The following is a 22573-nucleotide window of genomic DNA, read 5'->3' on the forward strand; positions in this document are numbered from 1 at the left end:
AGACAACTCCTATACCAGCCAGCCAAAAGGTCAGATCAGAATCCAGCCAGCAGTTCAGCACAAATTCCGGACCAGCGACAGAATTCAGAGATCAGTCCAAATGAACTCAATGTGTACAGTGTATACAACCCAGCCAGCCACGCCGGCCAGTCAGACAGTACCAAGCCAGCCAGCCATGTCAGACCAGAGCCAGCCAGCCAGTCAAGAGCAACCAGCAGCCAGTCAGACAAACCAGCCAGGTCCAGTATGACAAAACCAGTGCAAATGCCTGGTAGACAATCAAGTCCATGCCTCAGTCAGACAGCGCAGCAGTCTAGACAACTCATGGACCAGAGTGCGAACCAGAGGTCCAACTGAGCGGATCATACAGCATTGATCTTTGGTGTTGAGTGGACTCGAACCGTAGACAATTAGATGATTAGCTGATTGACTGCCTAGCTTTTTGGAAGAAATGTGATGTTCGCATGATGCTCAGAGAGTCATGAGGTCTCAACCACTGTTTTGGTACGCTGACTATGACAGGCAGAGTGCCCATCGAGGTCTAATGGTCCCATTAATAATACTAGAAGGTCGTGAGTAAAGGTAAACTTCGCCTGATTATCTGTCTATTAATAATAATAGTTAAGGTTAAAAGGAAGTAAAGCGCAATACCGCCGAGAGAATTAGTGCCGTATGCACTAAGATTCAGGAGGGTAACTTTAATGAGCGCATCGGTGATGATCATCTTTAAAGCTACCAAAAAGGAACGAAGTTGTCTATACTGTATAGATCATTACATGACAAGCAGTTAAATTATATCAATTCCTGCGATAAACCATCCATGTGGCACGAGCCAGGCCTTATGTGCTCTCACTTGCTCTTACATACATGTTACTAATTATATTCGGTGACAACCAGAATGCTGCTGAAAAATTCCAAATATGTGCCTCCAATTAATGCAAGACCCTGCACCATTCCTGAACTGCAGAAATAGCCCTTCTCAACATCATCTTTCTTACACATATGAATTGAACTTCGACACAAGGAATAAGTAAGTGAAAATGTACTTGTTACCCATGCTAATATTACAAAACTTCTTGTATAAGGTCGTAATATGTTACACAGAATTAAGACCTATGGCATGTAAAATCACCACGATGCGCAGTGTTAGTATTAATATAATTATAAATTATATATAAAATATTCAATGAACAATGTCATTGCTCTCATTTCAAATCACATATCTCCATATGGCATACACATAGTTATAATAATATGTGCCACGGTTCACAGATTACCCCCTAGAAGGCTAGAAACAGGACTCACACGCACCACAATAGATTACTAAGAGCGCCTAATATTCGTCGCTACAAACTACTCTTTATCGCACGTATCTACTCATCAGGTACCAATACATACTAAATACGAAAGGTGGCTGATCGTGCAATTCATGAGATGATCAGAATGTCACGAACATCCTAATCTTATCTTACATGCATCTATACAATAAAAGCCCATACTGCTTGCGGTCGTATTAGATGTATGTGTGTTTACTGTTGTTCAGTGCTTCAATGTGGCATAACTATCAGTAGCATGAGCAGGCATTTACATCTAATAGGAGGAGATGAGGATAAAAGCATCGAAGCAAAGTCTGGAAAAGTGAAAGAGTAATTTATTAACAATCAGAAGGAGTTTTAGCAGATGCCCCCTGAAGCAAATAATACTCGTAATAGAAAATACCATCTTGGGAGATCGTCTAATCTACAATATATTGAATTTCTCTAATTATACAGACAATCTCAAACTAAAACCATCTGTCAAAAGGTGTGTGTTTGTTGCTCTGGTTGCTCGATGATGGATAGTAAGAGTGTAAGTGATGTGTTTGAGACTGTAGATAAATGACTTAATAGATTGTCATGATGGTGATGTTGTAGGTGATGTGTCAGGGAGGGCGAGACCCCAGAATGGGAATCATTAATATTGTCTGATTTTATTACACCTTCTCAGCCCACCATCATGCAGTTATATTGTAAGTGATTATACTGAAATTCTATGATTCCTAATATAGACTACTCACTGGTTGTGTCCCAATAATATGCAATCGGTCAATTAACTCTTAATTACTGTACACCTTATCCCCTTCTAATGTTCCTGCATATTATGGAATAAGGAACTGAGAATCATGAATCTGAATTTAGAGACCTATGATTGCTTCTCCTCTAATCTATATATTTTAATGCTCAAGCTGAGGCAATTCGAGTCTGCATGAAGGCAAACTGGAATCAATGTGATCTAAATATTTAATTCTGGTGAGAATAATGCGTGGAGTACTGTGAATAATTATTACTGATGCATATCTAGTTCGAGGCAGTGTTTACTTTGTGAACACTGGGAGTGCGAATTTGTACTTAGTGTTACAGATATACAGTTTAACGCATGTAGCCATGCCAGGCTAATTCGTGGATATTTCATACCATAACTGTAAGCACTACAGTACCAGAGTGGCCTGGTACCCATCTAAAAAACTATGCGAGGGAAAATTTGCATACCCATAACATTTCTATTACATGGAAATAAGCTGTTCTACTCATCAGGCACTACAGTAGCAGCAATGTTGTTGGTGTTTCAATGTATGCCTACATCCTCATGCACGAAACTTGAAAAGAAACATGCAGGGCTTGGCATAACTGTTTTATCCACTGCCGGTCCTTCAGACAAGGGGTGAACTTGAAAATGTTGTGTTGTTTGACTTGCAAGAACCACCCTTTACAAAATTAAACAGCATTTATTATTCCTATACCCATCTATTCACGAGAACAGACAAATTATGCACCCTCCTGGTCTTATTGGCTTACTTAGCTTATGTCCAAGGTCTGTTCTCAAAATACATGCCCCTTTTAAGACAAAAAAGTACCTCTTTTTAGACGATGTTTAGATCAACTGAACAAGTTTAATCTCTTTGATAAGGAAGCAATCAGTCTCTCCTTATTATCTGCTTCGGCGCATGACGGTGTGTGTCAGGGAGCTGGGGGATTTAAATTGTTTTGTTTTTTACATTTCCCCCACACAGTATTTAGTACATACATCATGTCATGACATCACTGTTTGCTGCCCATTAAGCTCGTCAACCTCCCAAATGATGTTCCTCTTTCCCTCAATTTCTGCAATTTGAAGACAGAATGAGACATGACTGAATTGAGACCAATGTTCCCTCTAATTATTTTTGGCACTGAGCAAATTTCAGGTCTTGCTGAAAGCAAACTTGAACGTTGTGAAAATTCTGTGCAACTTTCAGCATGTGTTTACTGTGAACACTGAGGCTGTACCTGTTTTAAGTTACAGTTAACAGTGGCCATGCAGGCTATTGTGGATATTTCATCCTAATGTAGCACTACAGTACCAGAGTGGCCTACCATTAAAAACTATGGAGAAAATGCATCCCATAACATTTTTACATGGAAATAGCTGTTCTATCATTCAGCCTACAGTAGCAGCCAATGTGTGGTGTTTCAATGTAGGCCTACATTCCATGAGACTTTTGAAAGAAACATGCAGGGCTTGGCATTAACCTGTTTATCCACTGGTCCTTCAGACAAGGAGGTGACTGAAAATGTTGTGTTGTTTGATGCAAGAAACCACTTTACAAAATAAAATGCATTATTATTCCATACCATTATTACAGAGAATCAGACAAATTATGCTACCCTCTGTCTATTGGCTACTTAGCTTAGTCAAGGCTGTCTCAAAATACACTGCCCCTTTAAGACAAAAAAAGTACCTCTTTTTAGAGATGTTTAGAAATGAACAAGTTTTATGCTCTTGTAGGAAGCAATCTCTCCCCTATTGCTGACTGCACATTATCTATAACTGGGCTGATAACTCACTAACTAGCAAAGAATATGAACAAAATGTGCACACCTGGCAGCTGCCACTTTGATCTCAAAACAAGTGCATCTACTCACAACTGCTCATGCTGTAAACACAGTCCAGTTCAAAGTAAATGGCATTGATCCATATATGGCAATGATCTATTTGCATGTAGGTCTACTGCAGCTCTGATTGTTTATGCCGCACCTGTCTATGTAAAGTATGGGCTGAGTAGTGCATGTCAATGCAATAGAATTCTACTCCGATACGTTCTGCCTACAACAAAATCTCTTGCTTAGTTCACTTTGTTTTCGGTATGTTGCATTGAAACTGGATAATATTGCATTGATTCGATCACAATTGCCACAGTAAAGGGAAATGTTGATAGTGTTAACAGGGAAAAATCTAAAACAGTGGTCACCGACCTTGTCTGAGTCAAGATCACTTTGAGTCAAAATGCAAGCCGACATCTACCGCTCAGATTTGTTTTTAACATGACTTAAAAAATGTAAGCCTATGCAACATTAACCAATTAAAAATAGTACTGTAGCAATGACGTTTTTGCAGTAAGCTATAGGCCCAATACATTATTATTGCATATTGTCTTTGCTTGAATTGTTCTGCCAATAAATTGGCTCCAGAGTGGCGCAGTGGTCACTATATATCTCAGTGCTAGAGGCGTCACTACAGACACCCTGGTTCAAATCCAGGCTGTATCACAACTGGCTGTGTTTCCGAGTCCCATAGGGCGGTGCTCAATTGACCCAGCATGGTTAGGGTTTGGCCTGGGTAGGCCGTCATTGTAAATACAAATTTGTTCTTAACTGACTTGCCTAGTTAAATTGATTGTTGTTTGGGACATGAATTACATTTATATTTCAACATTTGAGGTAGGCTATATGAGCCCACTGATAATAGATCTATTGTTGTATTATTTGTGAAGCACAGCTGAGTGAGGATACATTTCAATAATTCACTTTTTATTTTTACTTTACTGGGCTGATGGTGCCTGCATCTGATGGTCAGACTCAGCGGAGTGAGAGAGCAGAAGATTGAGGGTCCGCCTCAACATCCCTCCGCTCTCCCGTTCCTCCACCGACACGGACCAAAAAGGGACACTGTCTTCCAGCTGTTGGCGAAACTTGCGTTGCACATCATTATTTCTGTCTCATGCACAACCTCATGTTGTTACTCTTATGAACAGAGAAAGTGAAATATTCCTTCATATTAAAAAAGACCCAAGCCGCTAATAATAACAACAACGCCTAGCCTATAGATACACTTTCCTACTCATTCATTACTGCTGCACTGCTTGTTGTAGCGGAAATAGGAAGAACGCGTATTTTATGGCTTATAAAAGTTTTGAATACAAAGTGTTGACAGTGCTGGGTAACAACTTAAACATGAACTCACTCATAAAAACAGCAGCTCTTTGCTGTATTCGTTGACAGTCTCTCTCTAGTCATGGTTTTAAACGTTTTGAAATCTCACAGTATCAACTTTGCTGTAGCTTTCTTTTATGCCTGCTACGTTACTGCAAACACGGTCATCTGAGCCATCCGATTGGCCAGCGATAGACATTATTCTATCATAGTCTTCTGCTGAAAAACATATGTGTTATGGCTTTACACCCCCTGATATATTGTGGAGAAAGAGTTACATGTCTATCAGAACACAAAGGGTGTTCTTTAACGGAAGCCTCTCCAACATAATCCAGGTAGAATCAGGAATTCCCCAGGTCAGCTGTTTAGGCCCCTTACATTTTCAGTTTTGACTAACAACACGCCACTGGCTTTGAGTAAAGCAGCTTAAAGGGAACATTGATTGTGACATAATGAGACACAATGAGACATGATTGAGTTGAGACATATTGAGGCACAATGAGACATGATTGAGTTGAGACATATTGAGGCACATTGAGGCACAATGAGACATGATTGAGTTGAGACATAATGAGGCACAATGAGACATGATTGAGTTGAGACATAATGAGGCACAATGAGACATGATTGAGTTGAGAACTATGATTTGTTCTTTACACTTTGGTTCCTCTTGCCTTAAGCAGAGATGACAGATTCACCTTCAGACAGTCAGGCAGAGACAAACCCTTACATGATATTTCATTTTTATTCATTCTCTCGCTGCATTTAGTCATACTATCTGTCTGTCTGTCTGTCGACAGTAACCCTTCTATTCAATTGGTTTAAATGTGATGTAATAAAAAATCTTTATGCAAGGAAAGTTGAAGGCAAGAAATGGATCCAAAGTTCTTAAAGATTAATTTCATTCATTTGACTGGTATAAAGAGTTGCATGGACTCCTGCTGCTTCTAATATGAGCTTTTGTATCAAAGAATCTCCTACTCTTACACAAGGACTGACTGGCAATGAATTCAAATGGACATTCTTACATTATTAAACATGCATGTGTACAAATTGGTGTGTATAATCCCTTCCATAAATGTTTGACCCGTGTACAAAATGTCACAACCATTGCATCAGAAGGCATAGAATATGGCCCGTAGCAGAACAATAAATGGTAGTGATCACATGACTTCAGGGCCGGCCAGTTAGAATAGACACTGGACTTTAGTCGCATGGATCCCTTCTTAGGAATCCTCAAATCCCTCATATCAGTTAGTTACCATTAACATCACAGACAGAAGCCAGACAACGCCAATCTATTGGCTGTCACTAAGCAGGCAGGATTTGTCTTGATCATTTATTATTGATTTCCGACCACTGAGGCTGAATATGCTCTAGTATTTTTCAGAGCACAGAGAGGGACTGTATCTAGTTGTGGTGGTAATTGATGCAGTTGGGAGCAGCTAATGAGTAATAATGACCATTCACTGTGTCCACATAAGCAGTTTGAGACAACATAGGGATACCAGTACACATTAGCTTAAGTGGAACAAAGTCTGTATCAATCTCTCACCTGCTGTTGAATTTCTCTGGGTGCTTCTCTCTCATCAAGTGGAAGCGGTGAGCGATGGAGGCGTCCTATAGGGGGAGACATAGAGCTGTATTAGGCTTTTACTGGGGCATTACCTTCCACTTTTGTGCCTGTGATCCAGGGTCTATGTGATCCTGGGTCTGTGTGATCCTGGGTCTATGTGATCCTGGGTCTGTGTGATCCTGGGTCTATGTGATCCTGGATCTATGTGATCCTGGGTCTATGTGATCCTGGGTCTGTGTGATCCTGGGTCTGTGTGATCCTGGGGTCTGTGTGATCCTGTGGTCTGTGGATTCCGTGGGTCTGTGTTGATCTCCTGAGGTCTGTGTGGATCCTGGGTCTGATTGATCCTGGGTCTTTGTGATCCGGGTCTGTGTGATCCTGGGGCTTGTGATCCTGTCGATCCTTATGTGATCCTGGGTCTATGTGATCCTGGGTCTGTTTGATTTCCTGGGTCTGTTGATCCTGGGTCTGTGTGATCCTGGGTCTTTGTGATCCTGGGTCTATGTGATTCTGGGTCTTGTGATCCTGGGTTCTGTGTGATCCTGGGTCTTGTATCCTGGGTCTATGTGATTCTGGGTCTATGTGATCTGGGTCTTGTGTGAATCCCTGGGTCTGGGTGTTGATCCTGGCCTTAGGTGTCTTCTGTGTGATTCCTGGGTCTTTGATCCCTGGGTCTAGGTGATCCTGGGTCTGTGTGATCCTGGGTCTGTGTGATCCTGGGTCTATGTGATCCTGGGTCTATGTGATCCTGGGTCTGTGTGATCCTGGATCTATGTGATTCTGGGTCTGTGTGATCCTGGGTCTGTGTGATCCTGGGACTGCACAAGGCCTGATAACAGGCTCATAATGTCACCACCTCAAATCAAAATGTTATTTGTCACATGCGCCGAATACAATTTATTTATTTATTTTATTTCAACTTTATTTAACCAGGTGGCCAGTTGAGAACAAGTTCTTATTTACAACTGCGACCTGGCCAAGATAAAGCAAAGCAGTTCGACAAAAACAACAACACAGAGTTACACATAAACAAACGTACAGTCAATAACACAAAAGAAAATAGAAATTGAAAAATCTATGTACAGTGTGTGCAAATGTAGAAGATGTGCAGACTTTACTGTGAAATGCTTGCTTACGAGCTTAAAAATAAAAGTCACTATATAGGAAAGCTGGGTTGGAACCCTTCTCCATCGGCGCCATCGTCAAACCTATCCTCCTGCCCTCCCCTGTGTTGTGTGTTTGACCCCAGCCCTGGAGGACCTCTGGGGGCAGGGGTAGACATAATCAGTCAAATGGCTCCAACACTAGGAATACCCCACTTATGAAGATGGGGTTTGGGTGTGTGTTCTCCAGAGCCCGCCTCAGCTCTGCAATGACCTGAGGCCAGGATGAGCTCACTCATATTAGTCTTGTGCTATGGACATGGCACAGAGTGAGACATGATGACTGTCTAGGATTGAAAGCATTACAATAGATAAATAAGTGATTTTATCAGAAGGAGACAGGAGGCTTTCCGGTAATGGGCAGGTGGAGAGAGGACAGGGTATGGAGGAAATTGTTAAATGAGCAATGAACGTCATGTCCAAAAGAGAGAGAGACAACTGGCTTCCTACCAGTTGTGGTGATGGTGGTTATGAGAATGGTAACAAGACTGCAATGAAGATGGCAGTTATTTTGGTCATTTTGATCTGCTCCTAGAAATATATGGACAAAGAACCTTTGGAAAGGTCATCAGGTCAAACTTATTCTCAACAACAGGAAAAAAAGTCCCTGTCACTAGTCACTGATGTTGTCCTGGTGACATTGCACAAATTGAAGCTAGAACACGTTCTGCAAACACAAAGAAGGATTAAAGCAAAGACAGTGTCAAGATAGAGAGACACGAGCGGGAGAAGAGAGAGGTAGAGAAACAGAGAAAGAGAGCCCTGGAGAGAGAAAAAGAAAGCGCCAGAGAAAAGACGAGGGAGGAGAGGACACTGGAAAAGACCGGAAGGTATGGCACGTCGCATTACCCTCACCGCTTCACCCTCCTCCCACTATCCTCTGGAGCCTCTAACATCTCCGGGGCCCTCCATTAAACCTCCCCAGGGCCCTCCCTCCATCAAACCTAGCGTATGTCCCACGACATCAGCAACTATTGTGTCCCAAAATATCTCTGCACCTGCCCGCTTGGCATGGCTTAGTGGCAATGAACATGGAATCCATTTAAACAGGAACCTGGGGAAACAGGTGCTATTGGCGGTCTGGATGAACACCATAAACCATACACCAAATACTAGGCATAGTGATTAGAAGGTGGGGGGATGGGGGGAGTTGGTTTGTTGTTAACCTCTAGGCCTTGTGCCATGTTTAAAAAAGGGAGGGAGAGCGGTGGAAAGAAATCATGACATTTGATACATTGAAGGACTGCATGTTCTGTATCTAGGGTGTGAAGGGGGAGTAGTGGACAAACAAACAAATCACTCGCTAGAAAAGAAGGGTTTTCAACCCATTTTGGGTAGTGCCCTTTCGGGAAAATTAATGTGTGCTCTGGGGATGTCATCGGCAACCTCTGAGGGAGATTCAGAGGAAAAGTGAGTGTCACCCCTATCTCCCCCCTCTCAATCCTCACCCCTATCTCCCCGCCAACCCTCCCATTCCCTCCAACCCTCACCCTATCCCCCTTCAACCCTCAACCCCATTCCTCCCTCTCAACCCCTACCTATTTCCCCCCTCTCAACCCTATCTCCCCCCTCTTACACTTACCCCTATCTACCCCCCTCACCCCCCTCTCAACCCTAATCCCTATCTACCCCCTCACTCCCCCTCTCAACCTAATCCCTATCTCCCCCTCAACTCCCCCCTCTCAACCCTAATCCCCATCACCCTCTCACTCCCCCTCTCAACCATAATCCCCATCTACCCCCTCACTCCCCCCTCCTCAACCATAATCCCCCATCTACCCCCTCCACTCCCCCTCTCAACCCTAATCCTATCTACCCCCTCACTCACCCTCTTCAACCTAATCCCTATCTACCCCTCTCACTCCTCCTCTCAACCATAATCCCTATCTCCCCCCTCCACTCCCCCCTCTCAACCCTAATCCCTATCTACCCTCTCACCCTCCCCCCTCTTCAACCTAATCCCCATCTTTCCCCTCTCACTCCCCCCTCTCAACCTAATCCCCATCTTCCCCTCTCACCCCTCTCAACCCTAATCCTATTTCCCCCTCACTCCCCTCTCAACCCTAATCCCTATCTACCCCTCTCACTCCTCCTCTCACCATAATCCCCTATCTCCCCCCTCACCTCCCCCCTCTCAACCTAATCCCTATCTACCCCTCCACTCCCCCTCCAACCCTAATCCCTATCTCCCCTCTCACTCCCCCCTCTCAAACCCTAATCCCATTCTCCCCCTCTCAACCCCAATCCCATCTCCCCCTTTCAACCCCCCCCCTCTCAACCCTAATCCAATATCTCCCCCCTCTCCAAACCCCCCCTATTTTCCCCTCTCACTCCCCCCTGTCAAACATCTCCCCATCTCCCTCTTTCATTCTCCCTTTAAACCCCCCTATTTTCTCCCTCTCACTCCCCCCTCCAACGCTCACCCCTATCTCCCCTTTCACTCTCCCCTCTCAACTTCACCCCTGTCTCTCCCCTCTCAACCCCTGGACACAAATGAAAGATCAAGCCTGGATAAAACCCATTGGAGAATCACCATTGAAACAGCTTTTCAATAAGAGATATGAAAGACAGTCAAATTGAACTGGAGCTCTTATCTGCATGTCCATCAGGGTCATAGCGAGCCTATCATAGTGAGCCGCTGGCCACTTGAGTCCATCTCGTGCCCCTGTTCATCATAGCTGTTGTAGCAGGTGTAACCCGACTCGCTGGGGACCTGTTCCTGTGAATATGGGAGTGTGGGTTTTTATGGAAGCAATGCATGCTGCTTCCCTCCAGAGTTCAATTGTATCATTAGGGGTTATATACAGTGTCTTGTCTTGTATATCTGGTGTGAGGTTGTGTGAAGTTGTGGGAGGTATGTGAGGTTATGTAGTGTGTGAGGATTTTGAAGTTCTGTAGATTGTGTGAGGTTATCTAGATTCATTTTAATTAGTGTTAAAACGTTTTCTCTTTTTTTACCGTATATGATGTGTATCTGAATGTATATGTCTGTATATATAGCAGTAGTGTGATATGTGTATTCTGTGTATATAAGCTGTATGTATTGTTGGATCTGTGTATCTGTGTATATATACTAGTAGTTGATATATAGCTAGTAGTGTGTATCTGTGTATCTGTGTATATATAGCTAGTAGCTGTGTATCTGTGTATCTGATGTATCTGTTGATATATAGGCTAAGTAGTTGATGTAATATAGCAGTAGGTATCATCTTGTTATATATAGCTAGTAGTGTGTCTCTGTATATAGCAGTATGTGATATATAGCTAGTAGTGTGTATCTGTGTATCTGTGTATATATAGCTTAGTAGTGTGTATCTGTGTATCTTTATCTGTGTAATATATAGCTAGTAGTTGTGTATCTGTGTATATATAGCTGAGTATGCTGTGTATCTGTGTATATATAGCTAGTAGTGTGATCGTATATATAGCTAGAGTGTGTATCTAGTGTATCTGGTAATATAGCTAGTAGTGTGTATCTGTGTAATATAGCTAGTAGGTGTATCTATGTTTATATACTAAGTGTGTAATATATAGCTAGTAGTGGTATCTATGTATCTGTATATATAGTATAGTGTGTACTGTGTAATATAGCTAGTAGTGTGTATCTGTGTATCTGTGTATAATAGCTAGTAGTGTGTATATATAGCTAAGTATGGTATCTGTGTATCTGTGTATATATAGCTAGTGTGTGTATCTGTGTATATATAGCAAGTAGTGTGTATATTATAGCTGTAGTGTGTTAATCTATGTATCTGTATATATAGCTAAGTAGTGTGTATCTGTGTATATATAGCTAGTAGGTGTATCTGTGTATATATAGCTAGTATTTAGATATAGCTAATAGGTTGTATCTATGTATCTGTATATATAAGCTAGTAGTGTGTATCTGTGTATATATAGCTAGTAGTGTGTATATATAGCTAGTAGTGTGTATCTGTTATCCTGTGTATATTAGCTAGTAGTGTGTATTCTGTGTATTCTATGTATCTGGGTATATATAGCTATTAGTGTGTATCTGTGTATCTAGTATCTGTATATATAGCTAGTAGTGTGTATTGTATGGTATCTGTATATATTAGACTAGTGTTATCTGTGTATCTAGTATCTGTGTTAATATATAGCTATAGTGTGTATCTGTATGTTATAGTGGTGGTGATCGTGTATCTGCCATATGTATAGTAAGTGTGTGATCTGTGTATTATATAGCTAGTGTGTTATATGTAAATGTGTATGATAGTATAGTGTGAATCTTTCTATATAGCTAGTAGTGTGTACATGTGAGATATATAGCTATAAGTGCATTTGTGTATCTTGTATATATAGCTAGTAGTGGTCTGTGTATGTATTAAGTGGTTTATTTATGTATATATAGCTATCCGAGTGTTGCCATTTTGTATCTGGTGTAATGAGTAGTGTGTATCTGTGTATATATAGCTAGTAGTGTGTCTGTATATATATAGCTAGTAGTGTGTCTGTATATATATAGCTAGTAGTGTGTATCTGTTTATATATACAGTTGAAGTCTGAAGTTTACATACACTTAGGTTCGAGTCATTAAAACTCATTTTTCAACCACTCCACAAATGTCTTGGGATAGGGGGTTGGGATAGGGGGCAGCATTTTCACATTCGGATGAAAAGCGTGCCCAGAGTAAACTTCCTGCTACTCAGGCCCAGAAGCTAATATATGCATATTATTAGTAGATAGGATTGGGATAGAAAACACTCTGAAGTTTCTAAAACTGTTTGAATGATGTCTGTGAGTATAACAAAACTCATATGGCAGGCAAAAACCTGAGAAAAATCCAACCAGGAAGTGGGAAATCTGAGGTTTGTAGTATTTCAACTCATTGCCTTTCTAATATACAGTCTCTATGGGGTCATATTGCACTTTCTAAGGCTTCCACTAGATGTCAACAGTCTTTAGAACCTTGTTTGAGGCTTCTACTGTGAAGGAGGGGGGAATGAGAGCTGTTTCAACCAGGTGTCTGGCAGAATGCCATGAACTGGTCACGCGCATGGCCGTGAGAGCGACCTGCTTTCCATTGCATTTCTAAAGACAAAGGTATTCTCCAGTTGAAACATTATTGAAGATTTATGTTAAAAACATCCTAAAGATTGATTCTATACATCGTTTGAAATGTTTCTACGAACTGTTATATAACTTTTTGGACTTTTCGTCTGAACTTTCACCTGGACTTGCCTGCGCCTCGTGAGTTTGGATTGTGAACTGAACGCGCTAACAAAAAGGAGGTATTTGGACATAAATTATGGACTTTATCGAACAAAACAAACATTTATTGTGGAACTGGGATTCCTGGGAGTGCATTCTGATGAAGATCATCAAAGGTAAGTGAATATTTATAATGCTATTTCTGACTTCTGTTGACTCCACAACATGGTGGGTACCTGTATGGCTTGCTTTTGTGTCTGAGCGCTGTACTCAGATTATTGCATAGTGTGCTTTTTCTGTAAAGATTTTTTGAAATCTGACACAGCGGTTGCATTAAGGAGAAGTATATCTTTAATTCTGTGCATAACAGTTGTATCTTTTATTAAAGTTTATGATGCGTATTTCTGTAAATTGATGTGGCTCTCTGAAAATTCCCTGGATGTTTTCGAGGCACAACATTACTGACCATAACGCGCCAATGTAAACTGAGATTTTTGGATATAAATATGAACTTTATCGAACAAAACATAAATGTATTGTGTAACATGAAGTCCTATGAGTGCCATCTGATGAAGATCATCAAAGGTAAGTGATTCATTTTATCTCTATTTCTGCTTTTTGTGACTCCTCTCTTTGGCTGGAAAATGGCTGTATGTGTTTTTGTGACTAGGCTCTGACCTAACATAATCATATGGTGTGCTTTCGCTGTAAAGCTTTTTTGAAATCGGATACGATGGGTAGATTAACAAGAAGTTAAGCTTTAATTTGGTGTATTGCACTTGTGAATGTATGAAAGTTACATATTTCAAAAAAATATTTTTTAATTTCTCTGCCTTTTCAGCGGAATGTTGTCGAGAAGAAGTTTTAACAAACTTTAGTTTTGGCAAGTGGGTTAGTACATCTACTTTGTGCGTGACACAAGTAATTTTTCCAACAATTGTTTACAGACAAATTATTTCACTTATAATTCACTGTAACACAATTCCAGTGGGTCAGAAGTTTACATACACTAAGTTGACTGTGCCTTTAAACAGCTTGTAAAATTCCAGAAAATGATGTCATGACTTTAGAAGCTTCTGATAGGCTAATTGACATAATTTGAGTAAATTGGAGGTGTACCTGTGGATGTATTTCAAGGCCTACCTTGAAATCAGCCAAGACCTCAGAAAAGAAATGATGGTTCATCCTTGGGAGCTATTTCCAAACGCCTGAAGGTACCATGTTCATCTGTACAAACAATAATACGCAAGTATAAAAACCATGGGACCACGCAGCCGTCATACCGCTCAGGAAGGAGATGCGTTCTGTCTCCTAGAGATGAACGTACTTTGGTGCGAAATCAATCCCAGAAAAAAAGCAAAGGACCTTTTGAAGATGCTGGAGGAAACGGGTACAAAATGATCTATATCCACAATAAAAGGAGTCCTATATCGACATAACCTGAATGGCCGCTCAGCAAGGAAGAAGCCACTGCTCCAAAATCGCCATAAAATAGCCAGACTACGGTTTGCAACTGCACATGGGGACAAAGATCATACTTTTTGGAGAAATGTCCTCTGGTCTGATGAAAAAAAAATAGAACTGTTTGGCCATAACGACCATCATTATGTTTGGAGGAAAAAGGGGGATGCTTGCAAGCCGAAGAACACCATCCCAACCGTGAAGCACGGGGGTGGCAGCATCATGTTTCAGGGTTGCTTTGCTGCAGGAGTCACTGGTGCACTTCACAAAATAGATGGCATCATGAGGATGGAACATTATGTGGATATATTAACGCGACATCTCAAGATATCCGTCAGGAAGTTGAAACTTGGTCGCAAATGGGTCTTCCAAATGGACAATGACCCCAAGCATACTTCCAAAGTTGTGTCAAAATGGCTTAAGCAAAACAAAGTCAAGGTATTGGAGTGGCCAACACAAAGCCCTGACCTCAATCCCATAGAAAATGTTTGGGCGGAACTGAAAAAGTGTGTGCGAGCAAGGAGGCCTACAAACCTGACTCAGTTACACCAACTCTGTCAGGAGGAATGGGCCAAAATTCACCCAACTTATTGTGGGAAGCTTGTGGAAGGCTACCCGAAACGTTTGACCCAAGTTAAACAATTTAAAGACAATGCTACCAAATACAAATTGAGTGTATGTAAACTTCTGACCCACTGGGAATGTGATGGAAGAAATACAATGACTGAGTTTAAAAAAACTGAGTTTAAATGTATTTGGCTAAGGTGTATGTAAACTTCCAACTTCAACTGTAGCTAGTAGTGTGTATCTGTGTATGTATAGTAGTGTGTATCTGTGCATGTACAGTAGTGTGTATGGTTTCTATGTGGGTTCACAGACAGATAGGTTGAGGGGAGGTGGCTGTTTCCCACGTATCTGGCCAGGTTTCACTCAGCACGGTCATTCATTACCGAGGTAACCCGGTCTGACCTGGCAGCCGCTATCTTCCCGTCACTGATACTTCCTCTGACCTTCAGGGTGTTGCCAGCACTACTCCCTTCATTCCTCTCTTTCTCCCCCCTTCAACCCCCCCCCTAACCTTCACTTCCTCTACCCTCCCTAGAGGCCTGGCCTGGTCGTCCTCTGAGCAAGCACTACACACCCTGCTGTTGACACACAGGTCAGGTCACTGTGGATCGGATCCACAGTCCATAGAGTAACACGGTGGGTAAGTAGCTGTAACTAACGCATAACCAGCCAGAAGGCCAGAGAGCATTACATGACGGGGCCAGAGCCAGGCACTCCCAGGCCCTCTCTTCTTCTCATAGCTAGCTAGAGAGCCACGCTTGGAGAGCAGATGGCTTGTTGATGGCAGGAAAGATAGTCAGGTTTCATCGTTCTCTCACACCCTGAAGTGATCGGCTTCCTCAGACTGAGGGGCTGGGGTGAGGAAAGTGTGAGGAAGGGGTGAGGACACTTCTTTATGGCTGCTGACATAGTGTGATTTCCCTCTCGCTAATTCTTCACACAGATTCTTTCCAGAGTGATGGTTGGGAATAGGATCACTCAGGGCTCAGGGATAATGTAATGCACGTTAGGAGTGTATGGAGTGCCTATAATGCCCACTGTAAAGGCAAGGCAGGGAGGGAAGCCTTGGAGATTTCTATGGGGATGTGTGACTGAAGTGGGGCTGAATTGTTTGAATCACAGGGGGGTTAAGGGGGCAAGGCAAGGTAGGGAAGGAAGTTTTGACATTTTCTCTGGGGATGTGAGATTGAAGTGGGCTCAGGGATTGGGTTGAAACCCAAGGTGCCTACCACAAGTACATGTAGGTTGGTGGCTCCTTAATTGGGGAAGAAGGGTCGTGGGCAATGACTGGAGCGTAATTAGTGGAATGGCATCAAAAACATCACACGGTTTCCATGTGTTTGATGCAATTCCATTCGCTCCGTTCCAGCCATTATTATGAGCCATCCTCCCCTCAGCAACCTCCTGTGATGAGACTCCTCTCCAATCTGATCTGTGTGTTTATAGTGCTGACTGAGGGTTAGTCTCTGTAGTCTCTGTATAGTGAAGCCTTCTCGTTAAAGGCTTGTTTTCCTCTAGACAATCTTCAGTCAGCGTCATTGTATCCAGATCAAACTTAGTTGACAATGACCAGAGTTGTTAAACAGGAATTTGATAGATCAAAATACTTTATGATCAAGATTTTATATGAAGCTCTTCTCAATATGGATTTATGTTCGACTCTTCTTAGGATGTAGGTTGTATGATTATTAGATTTAATTTGTTATTTAATATGATCAAGCTTAAGTGTGTACTTAATGCAAAGCACTGATGCCCAAAAGCATTACAAAGTAATCTGAGGCAGACAACAAAATAGCAATACCACAAAGCATCTTTATCTCCAGCCTAGAGCGTTCTCCCAGTCACTACGACTACCATGTCATCTACAATTAACTTACTGTGCAAGAAACAGATGACAGTTGAGATTCGAAAATTGGCCTTGAGAGCGCCAACGCCATGGCAACCCAATCACCAGCCTTGGGAAGGGAAGGTCTGTGAGTGTGATGGCAGGAAGCGCTGCCCCAATATGGGTATGGATATTGAACCCGATTCTGGGCCGCCAATGATTACAACATGATATGGCGTGACTGAGTCACAGTGCTAGCGCTCGTTTGCTCAGGTGTCATTGGTGCCCAGATACGCAGCCATCTGTCCCTGGCTGCTGGAGTCACTGCGATGCGATCTGTTGCCCTGGGGAAGGGCCATGCCGTATTGGATCATAGTGCCATCTACAACATGGGAATAGCATTGGTCTAAGTGGATTACATAAACACAGAATCCTTCAAAGGGATCAGAATTTGAGCTTAAAAGGTCCTCTGAGAAACACAGAATTTATATATATTTTAGTGGACAGTAAATGGACTGTAAATAACAATTCTATCATCAATAACAGTTTAAAACATAGCCAGCCCTTCTTTAGACATGGTATACAGCCGGGGTAGATACTAGACAGTGGCTGCAACCAAAGTATGGACCATTCTGGCACTGGCACTACCACCCACCAGCCCACATCTGAATCACATAGAGGGGGTCCCCTGGCCACCCCCTGGCCATTCTGGCACAGGCATCACATGGTGGAGAAACATCCATTGTCTAGATAGAAAGGTCAGAGGCTTGACCATTTGCTGATATAATCCACATTGTATTTAGAGCATGTTGTCTTTCCGTTCAGTCAGCAATATGCTGACCATTATGAGATCAAGTAGTGAAATCAGTAAGCTGCTTTTGAAAGAGTTCCTAGCCTGATTTCTGATCTGTTGGTGCTGTACTATCTGTATTAGCACATAGGAGTTGTCTATACAGTACAAACAGATCTGGGACCAGCTTGCTAGGGTGTACCCATAATGCAGCAGTAACAAGAGGGTAGAGTCCTTGTGTTTGGCAGAAACCTGATGAATATGTGGCAGGCGTGGGACCAGTGGGATGCCGGGTTGCATAACATCACAGCAGTCCATGGTAACCTTGCCAAGCTAGCCCCTTCCTCCCTGCTCCTCATCCTACCTGTGATTGGTCCAGACATATTATGTACCAATCACACTTCGGCTTAGTCCCACTGTCTACTCCTGGTGTGTATTTTTAGGCATCCGTGCAATGATGCCTGGTGGGCTTGAAGAAAATAAAGACAGGAAAGACCATAAAAGGGATTGTTTCCTTCAAATGAGGTGCTGCAGGCACCTTATAGTTAAGCAACCGTAGCTTTAATAACAGATATAGGAAACATCCATCTGAAGTGTCAGGGATTGACAGAGAGACAACAAGACAAGAACTGAGACAGAATTCATTTGACCTCGTCCCTCTGTTCCCTCTAGTGTAATACGTTTGTGGCGAGCCCATGGTAGTTTGTTTCAACAAACTAGTAGAGAGATAAAGGGTTGCTAAGCAACAGGGACAATGGCAATGCTGGTTCCTTCCCTTTAAAAGGGGAAACAGTAATTAACCTGCTTGAGAGGCTTAGAAACCACCAGTGATTCTGCAAATGGTTTAACTCCTGCTGGGATAGGCAATCCCATACTGTAGCATAGTACTATGTTCTGCTTCTGTTTTGATCTGAATATGGAAAGGCAGGTAGGATTGTGTGTGTGACTGTTTTTAAGGATACAAATTTGAAGTTGAAAATTGGTTCTGCATGTGATTGGTTCTGCATGTGATGGGTTCTGCATGTGATTGGTTCTGCATGTCAACAAAAATGTCCTGGTGAATCTGATAAACAGAGTGTGAGTAGGTGAGTGCGTCTGTGTGTGTGTGTGTGTGTGTGTGTGTGTGTGTGTGTGTGTGTGTGTGTGTGTGGTGGTTGATGTGGTGTAGTCTGTTCTCTCACCACTCCGATGGAGAAATAGTTGTTGACGATGCTGTTGGGGACTGGGTCTCCCTTCTCCTCCTTGTCTACAGGGATAATGTCGATGTTCCATCGGTCCAGCATCATATCTGTGCTGTGTTCTATGTCCCGCAGGAACTTCAGCAGGCTGCCTCCCTCATAACCTACAGGACAGGACAGAGAGACGGATGAGACATGACACAGGGAGATACAGCCATCTAAGGTCACCCACACTGTCAGACCCAGGCTCTCAGAACAAGTTTTATTAATTCAATAAGATATAGTATTCATCAAATTGCATAGTGCTTTCTGTATTCCATTTGACGTGAGGTCAGAGGCCTTGGATTCCTAGAAGCAAGCAAAGAGAAAACTAAGATTGAGTGGTGAGAAGGGAGTACATCTGAAACCCTCACACTGACTAAACAGCCTAATGGCAGACAGTATGGGTGTACACAATAGAGTCATTGTGGCCTTATGTCCCAGTGGGGATGAAGAGGAGTTAGTAAGTAAGTACACTGCCATGGGATAGAACTGCTAACCTCCAGGCCTCTCTGAGAGAGACTCTTGGTACACTCAAAAAAATGCTGTGTTAAAAAACACCCAATTTGGGTTCTTTGGTAACCCAGCACTGGGTAAATATTGGACAACACATGCTGGGTTATTTTGACCAAGCCAGTTACGTGAATAACCCAACATGCTGGGTTGTTGGGATTACCCTAACATGGTTTAATTTAAATATTAGTTGGTTATTTTTTACTGTCATGCTGGGTTGACATGCAGCTGGGTCTTTCTTAATGTACAGTAATATAAAGTTATTTCAGGAGGCGTGGCTTATTAGGGGTGTGGCTTTCAGATAGATCTTATTGACAACCTGTGAGAGTTTTTTGCATTTGACAAATTCTTCTAGAGTATTAAGATTACTTATTACATATTATAATGAGGTGGTATCTTTCCCAACAACGGGATTTGCATAAGCTTTTAGGGATTTTATACATTTCTGTAAGCCTGATTGAAGCTACAAAAATGTCAATGTTCAACCTTAACATGTGATAACTATACAACAGAACAGATGAACTTGAATGACATACACTCTAATAGGTGGCTGAAAGCCACTCCCTTACTAAACCTTGCCTCCAGTCTTCTGATCTGACCTGCTGGATCACATCTCAACAACCCAGCATCAACTAACCAAGTGACCCAATGCCTGCAACCCAGCAGTTGAGTCAACCAAACAACCCAGCAGTTGAGTCAACCAAACAACCCAGCAGTTGAGTCAACCAAACAACCCAGCAGTTGAGTCAACCAAACAACCCAGCAGTTGGGCCAACCAAACAACCCAGCAGTTGAGTCAACCAAAACAACCCAGCAGTTGAGTCAATCACAAACAACCCAGCAGTTGAGTCAACCAAACAACCCAGCAGTTGTGCAACAAACAACCCAGCATTGAGTCAACCAACAACCCAGCAGTTGGGTCAACCAAACAACCCCAGCAGTTGGGCAAACCAAACAACCCAGCAGTTGGGCAACCAAACAAACCCAGCATTTGATCAACCAACAACCCAGGCAGTTGGTCAACAAACAACCCAGCAGTTGGTCAACCAAACAACCCAGCAGTTGGTCAACAAACAACCCAGCAGTTGGTCAACCAAACAACCCAGCAGTTGTCACCAACAACCAAGTGGTCAACCAAAACAACCCAGCAGTTGGTCAACCAAACAAACCCAGCAGTTGGGTCAACCAAACCCCAGCAGTTGAGTCAACCAAACAACCCAGCAGTTGAGTCAACCAAACAACCCAGCAGTTTGGTCACCAAACAACCCAGCAGTTGGTCAACCAAAACAACCAGCAGTTGGGTCAACCAAACAACCCAGCAGTTGAGTCAACCAAACACCAGCAGTTGGTCAACCAAAACAACCCAGCAGTTGAGTCAACCAAACAACCCAGCAGTTGGGCAACCAAAACAACCCAGCAGTTGGCAACCAAACACCCAGCAGTTGGTCAACCAAACAACCCAGCAGTTGAGTCAACAAACAACCCAGCAGGTGAGTCAACCAAACAACCCAGCAGTTGAGTCAACCAAACAACCCAGCAGTTGGGCAACCAAACAACCCGCAGTTGAGTCAACCAAACAACCCAGCAGTTAGGGTCAACCAAACAACCCCAGCAGTTGGGCCAACCAAACAACCCAGCAGTTGAGCCAACCAAACAACCCAGCAGTTGAGTCAACCAAACAACCCAGCAGTTGGGCCAACCAAACAACCCAGCAGTTGGGTCAACCAAACAACCCAGCATTTTTTAGAGTGTAGAGGTAGACAGTAGAGGCAATCACAATAGAGTCATCATTATACTGTGTCATGGGATAGAACTCCCGAACCCTGCGGGGCTCCGGTGAGCGGGTCCTCTGTGTTGGAGACCAAGTGGGTCTGAACCACAATTACTCTAATGATGACTGTGATCAGTACTGCTGAGAGGTGGACCGGGGTGTTAGGGTTACACCAGTGGCTGTCATGGAGGCGTGAGCGTCTAATGAGGACCCATCACTCAGAGCACCAGGGGACTTTAACACTCACATGGCGACCCATCCTGAGAACCAGGGTTCGTGTGTGATGACACTTGTTCCCCCTCCTGTGCTCCAGACCTGGGTTCACGTAATATCTGACATCTTTCAAATAATGGAACTGCTCGATTTTTCAAAAACAATGTGAACCCAGGTCTGCATCAGGGGACGTTGACACTGAGAGCCGAGGCCCATGTGTGATGACACGCATTTCCCCCCATGTGCTCTCCAACAGTCTGAGCTCACACTTTTCCTCCCTCATGTACATTTCCTAAATCACAGAGGGAGAAAGCAATGATGATGTAATGTAAGAAGCCAATTAGCCTACTTTATACCCTGAAGATTTAACAAAAAGCTCACCGACTACTTATGGCACAATAGCATGCTCTTTCATGTTTGCATACAAGCATATTCCACTATATGTGATGCACACATATGCTTACATACAGCCCAGTCCTGACTGATATAGTTACAAAACAGGCCTAAAACATCTGTCATATAACATCTGCCAGTTAACAGGAGATCAATAGATTGTGTCACCAAACCCAATTTAGATGATTGGTTTACTATGCCAGGAATTAAAACGCATGTGCAGTATGTTTCTACAAACAGACGACTGTGACACAGTACTTCCCTCACAGTCCCAGCTTTTGTATCTACTACTGTACAATCTGTAAATATGGTCATAACACTTAAATGTCTTCATAGAAAGAATCCAGTTGCTTTTAAAAATATTTTTGGGAGAAGATAATTTATTCAACTGGTGCTTGGTCAAAAAGCCCCTGGGAACTAACTGTCCATTTAGTTTCCAAACATCAGATCATAAGCCCGCTGCCTGGCTAAAGTGCTCGGCTGGTCTCTACTCTACACAAGCCAGGGCCAGGTCAAGCAGTCTGTCAATCATTGGCCCAAAAACAGGCCCAGTCAATGGCAAGCAGGGATTATATAAGAACTCTGCTTTGCATCATAGAACACTTTCAAATTAGCTTTATGAGGATGTGTTTAGAACAGTGGAGGCTGGTGGAAGGATATATAGCAGGAGAGCCTCATTGTAAT

At 42.7% G+C, this 22573-nt stretch overlaps 1 protein-coding gene across 1 annotated transcript in view; it reads right to left on the bottom strand.

The window, feature by feature from the left end:
- The window catches only part of LOC111959411 (diacylglycerol kinase beta-like), a 142065-nt gene that overhangs the window by 36512 nt on the left and 82980 nt on the right, over positions 1-22573 (bottom strand). Inside the window, exons 20-21 of the mRNA XM_023980927.2 lie at positions 18964-19124; positions 6784-6848 (exon numbers count right to left, since the gene is read on the bottom strand). Of these exons, the coding sequence (XP_023836695.1) occupies positions 6784-6848; positions 18964-19124 (226 nt within the window). The remainder of the gene's footprint in view (positions 1-6783; positions 6849-18963; positions 19125-22573) is intronic.

Source organism: Salvelinus sp. IW2-2015, linkage group LG36 (genome assembly GCF_002910315.2).
Source record: "Salvelinus sp. IW2-2015 linkage group LG36, ASM291031v2, whole genome shotgun sequence".
Classification (NCBI taxonomy): Eukaryota; Metazoa; Chordata; class Actinopteri; order Salmoniformes; family Salmonidae; genus Salvelinus; species Salvelinus sp. IW2-2015.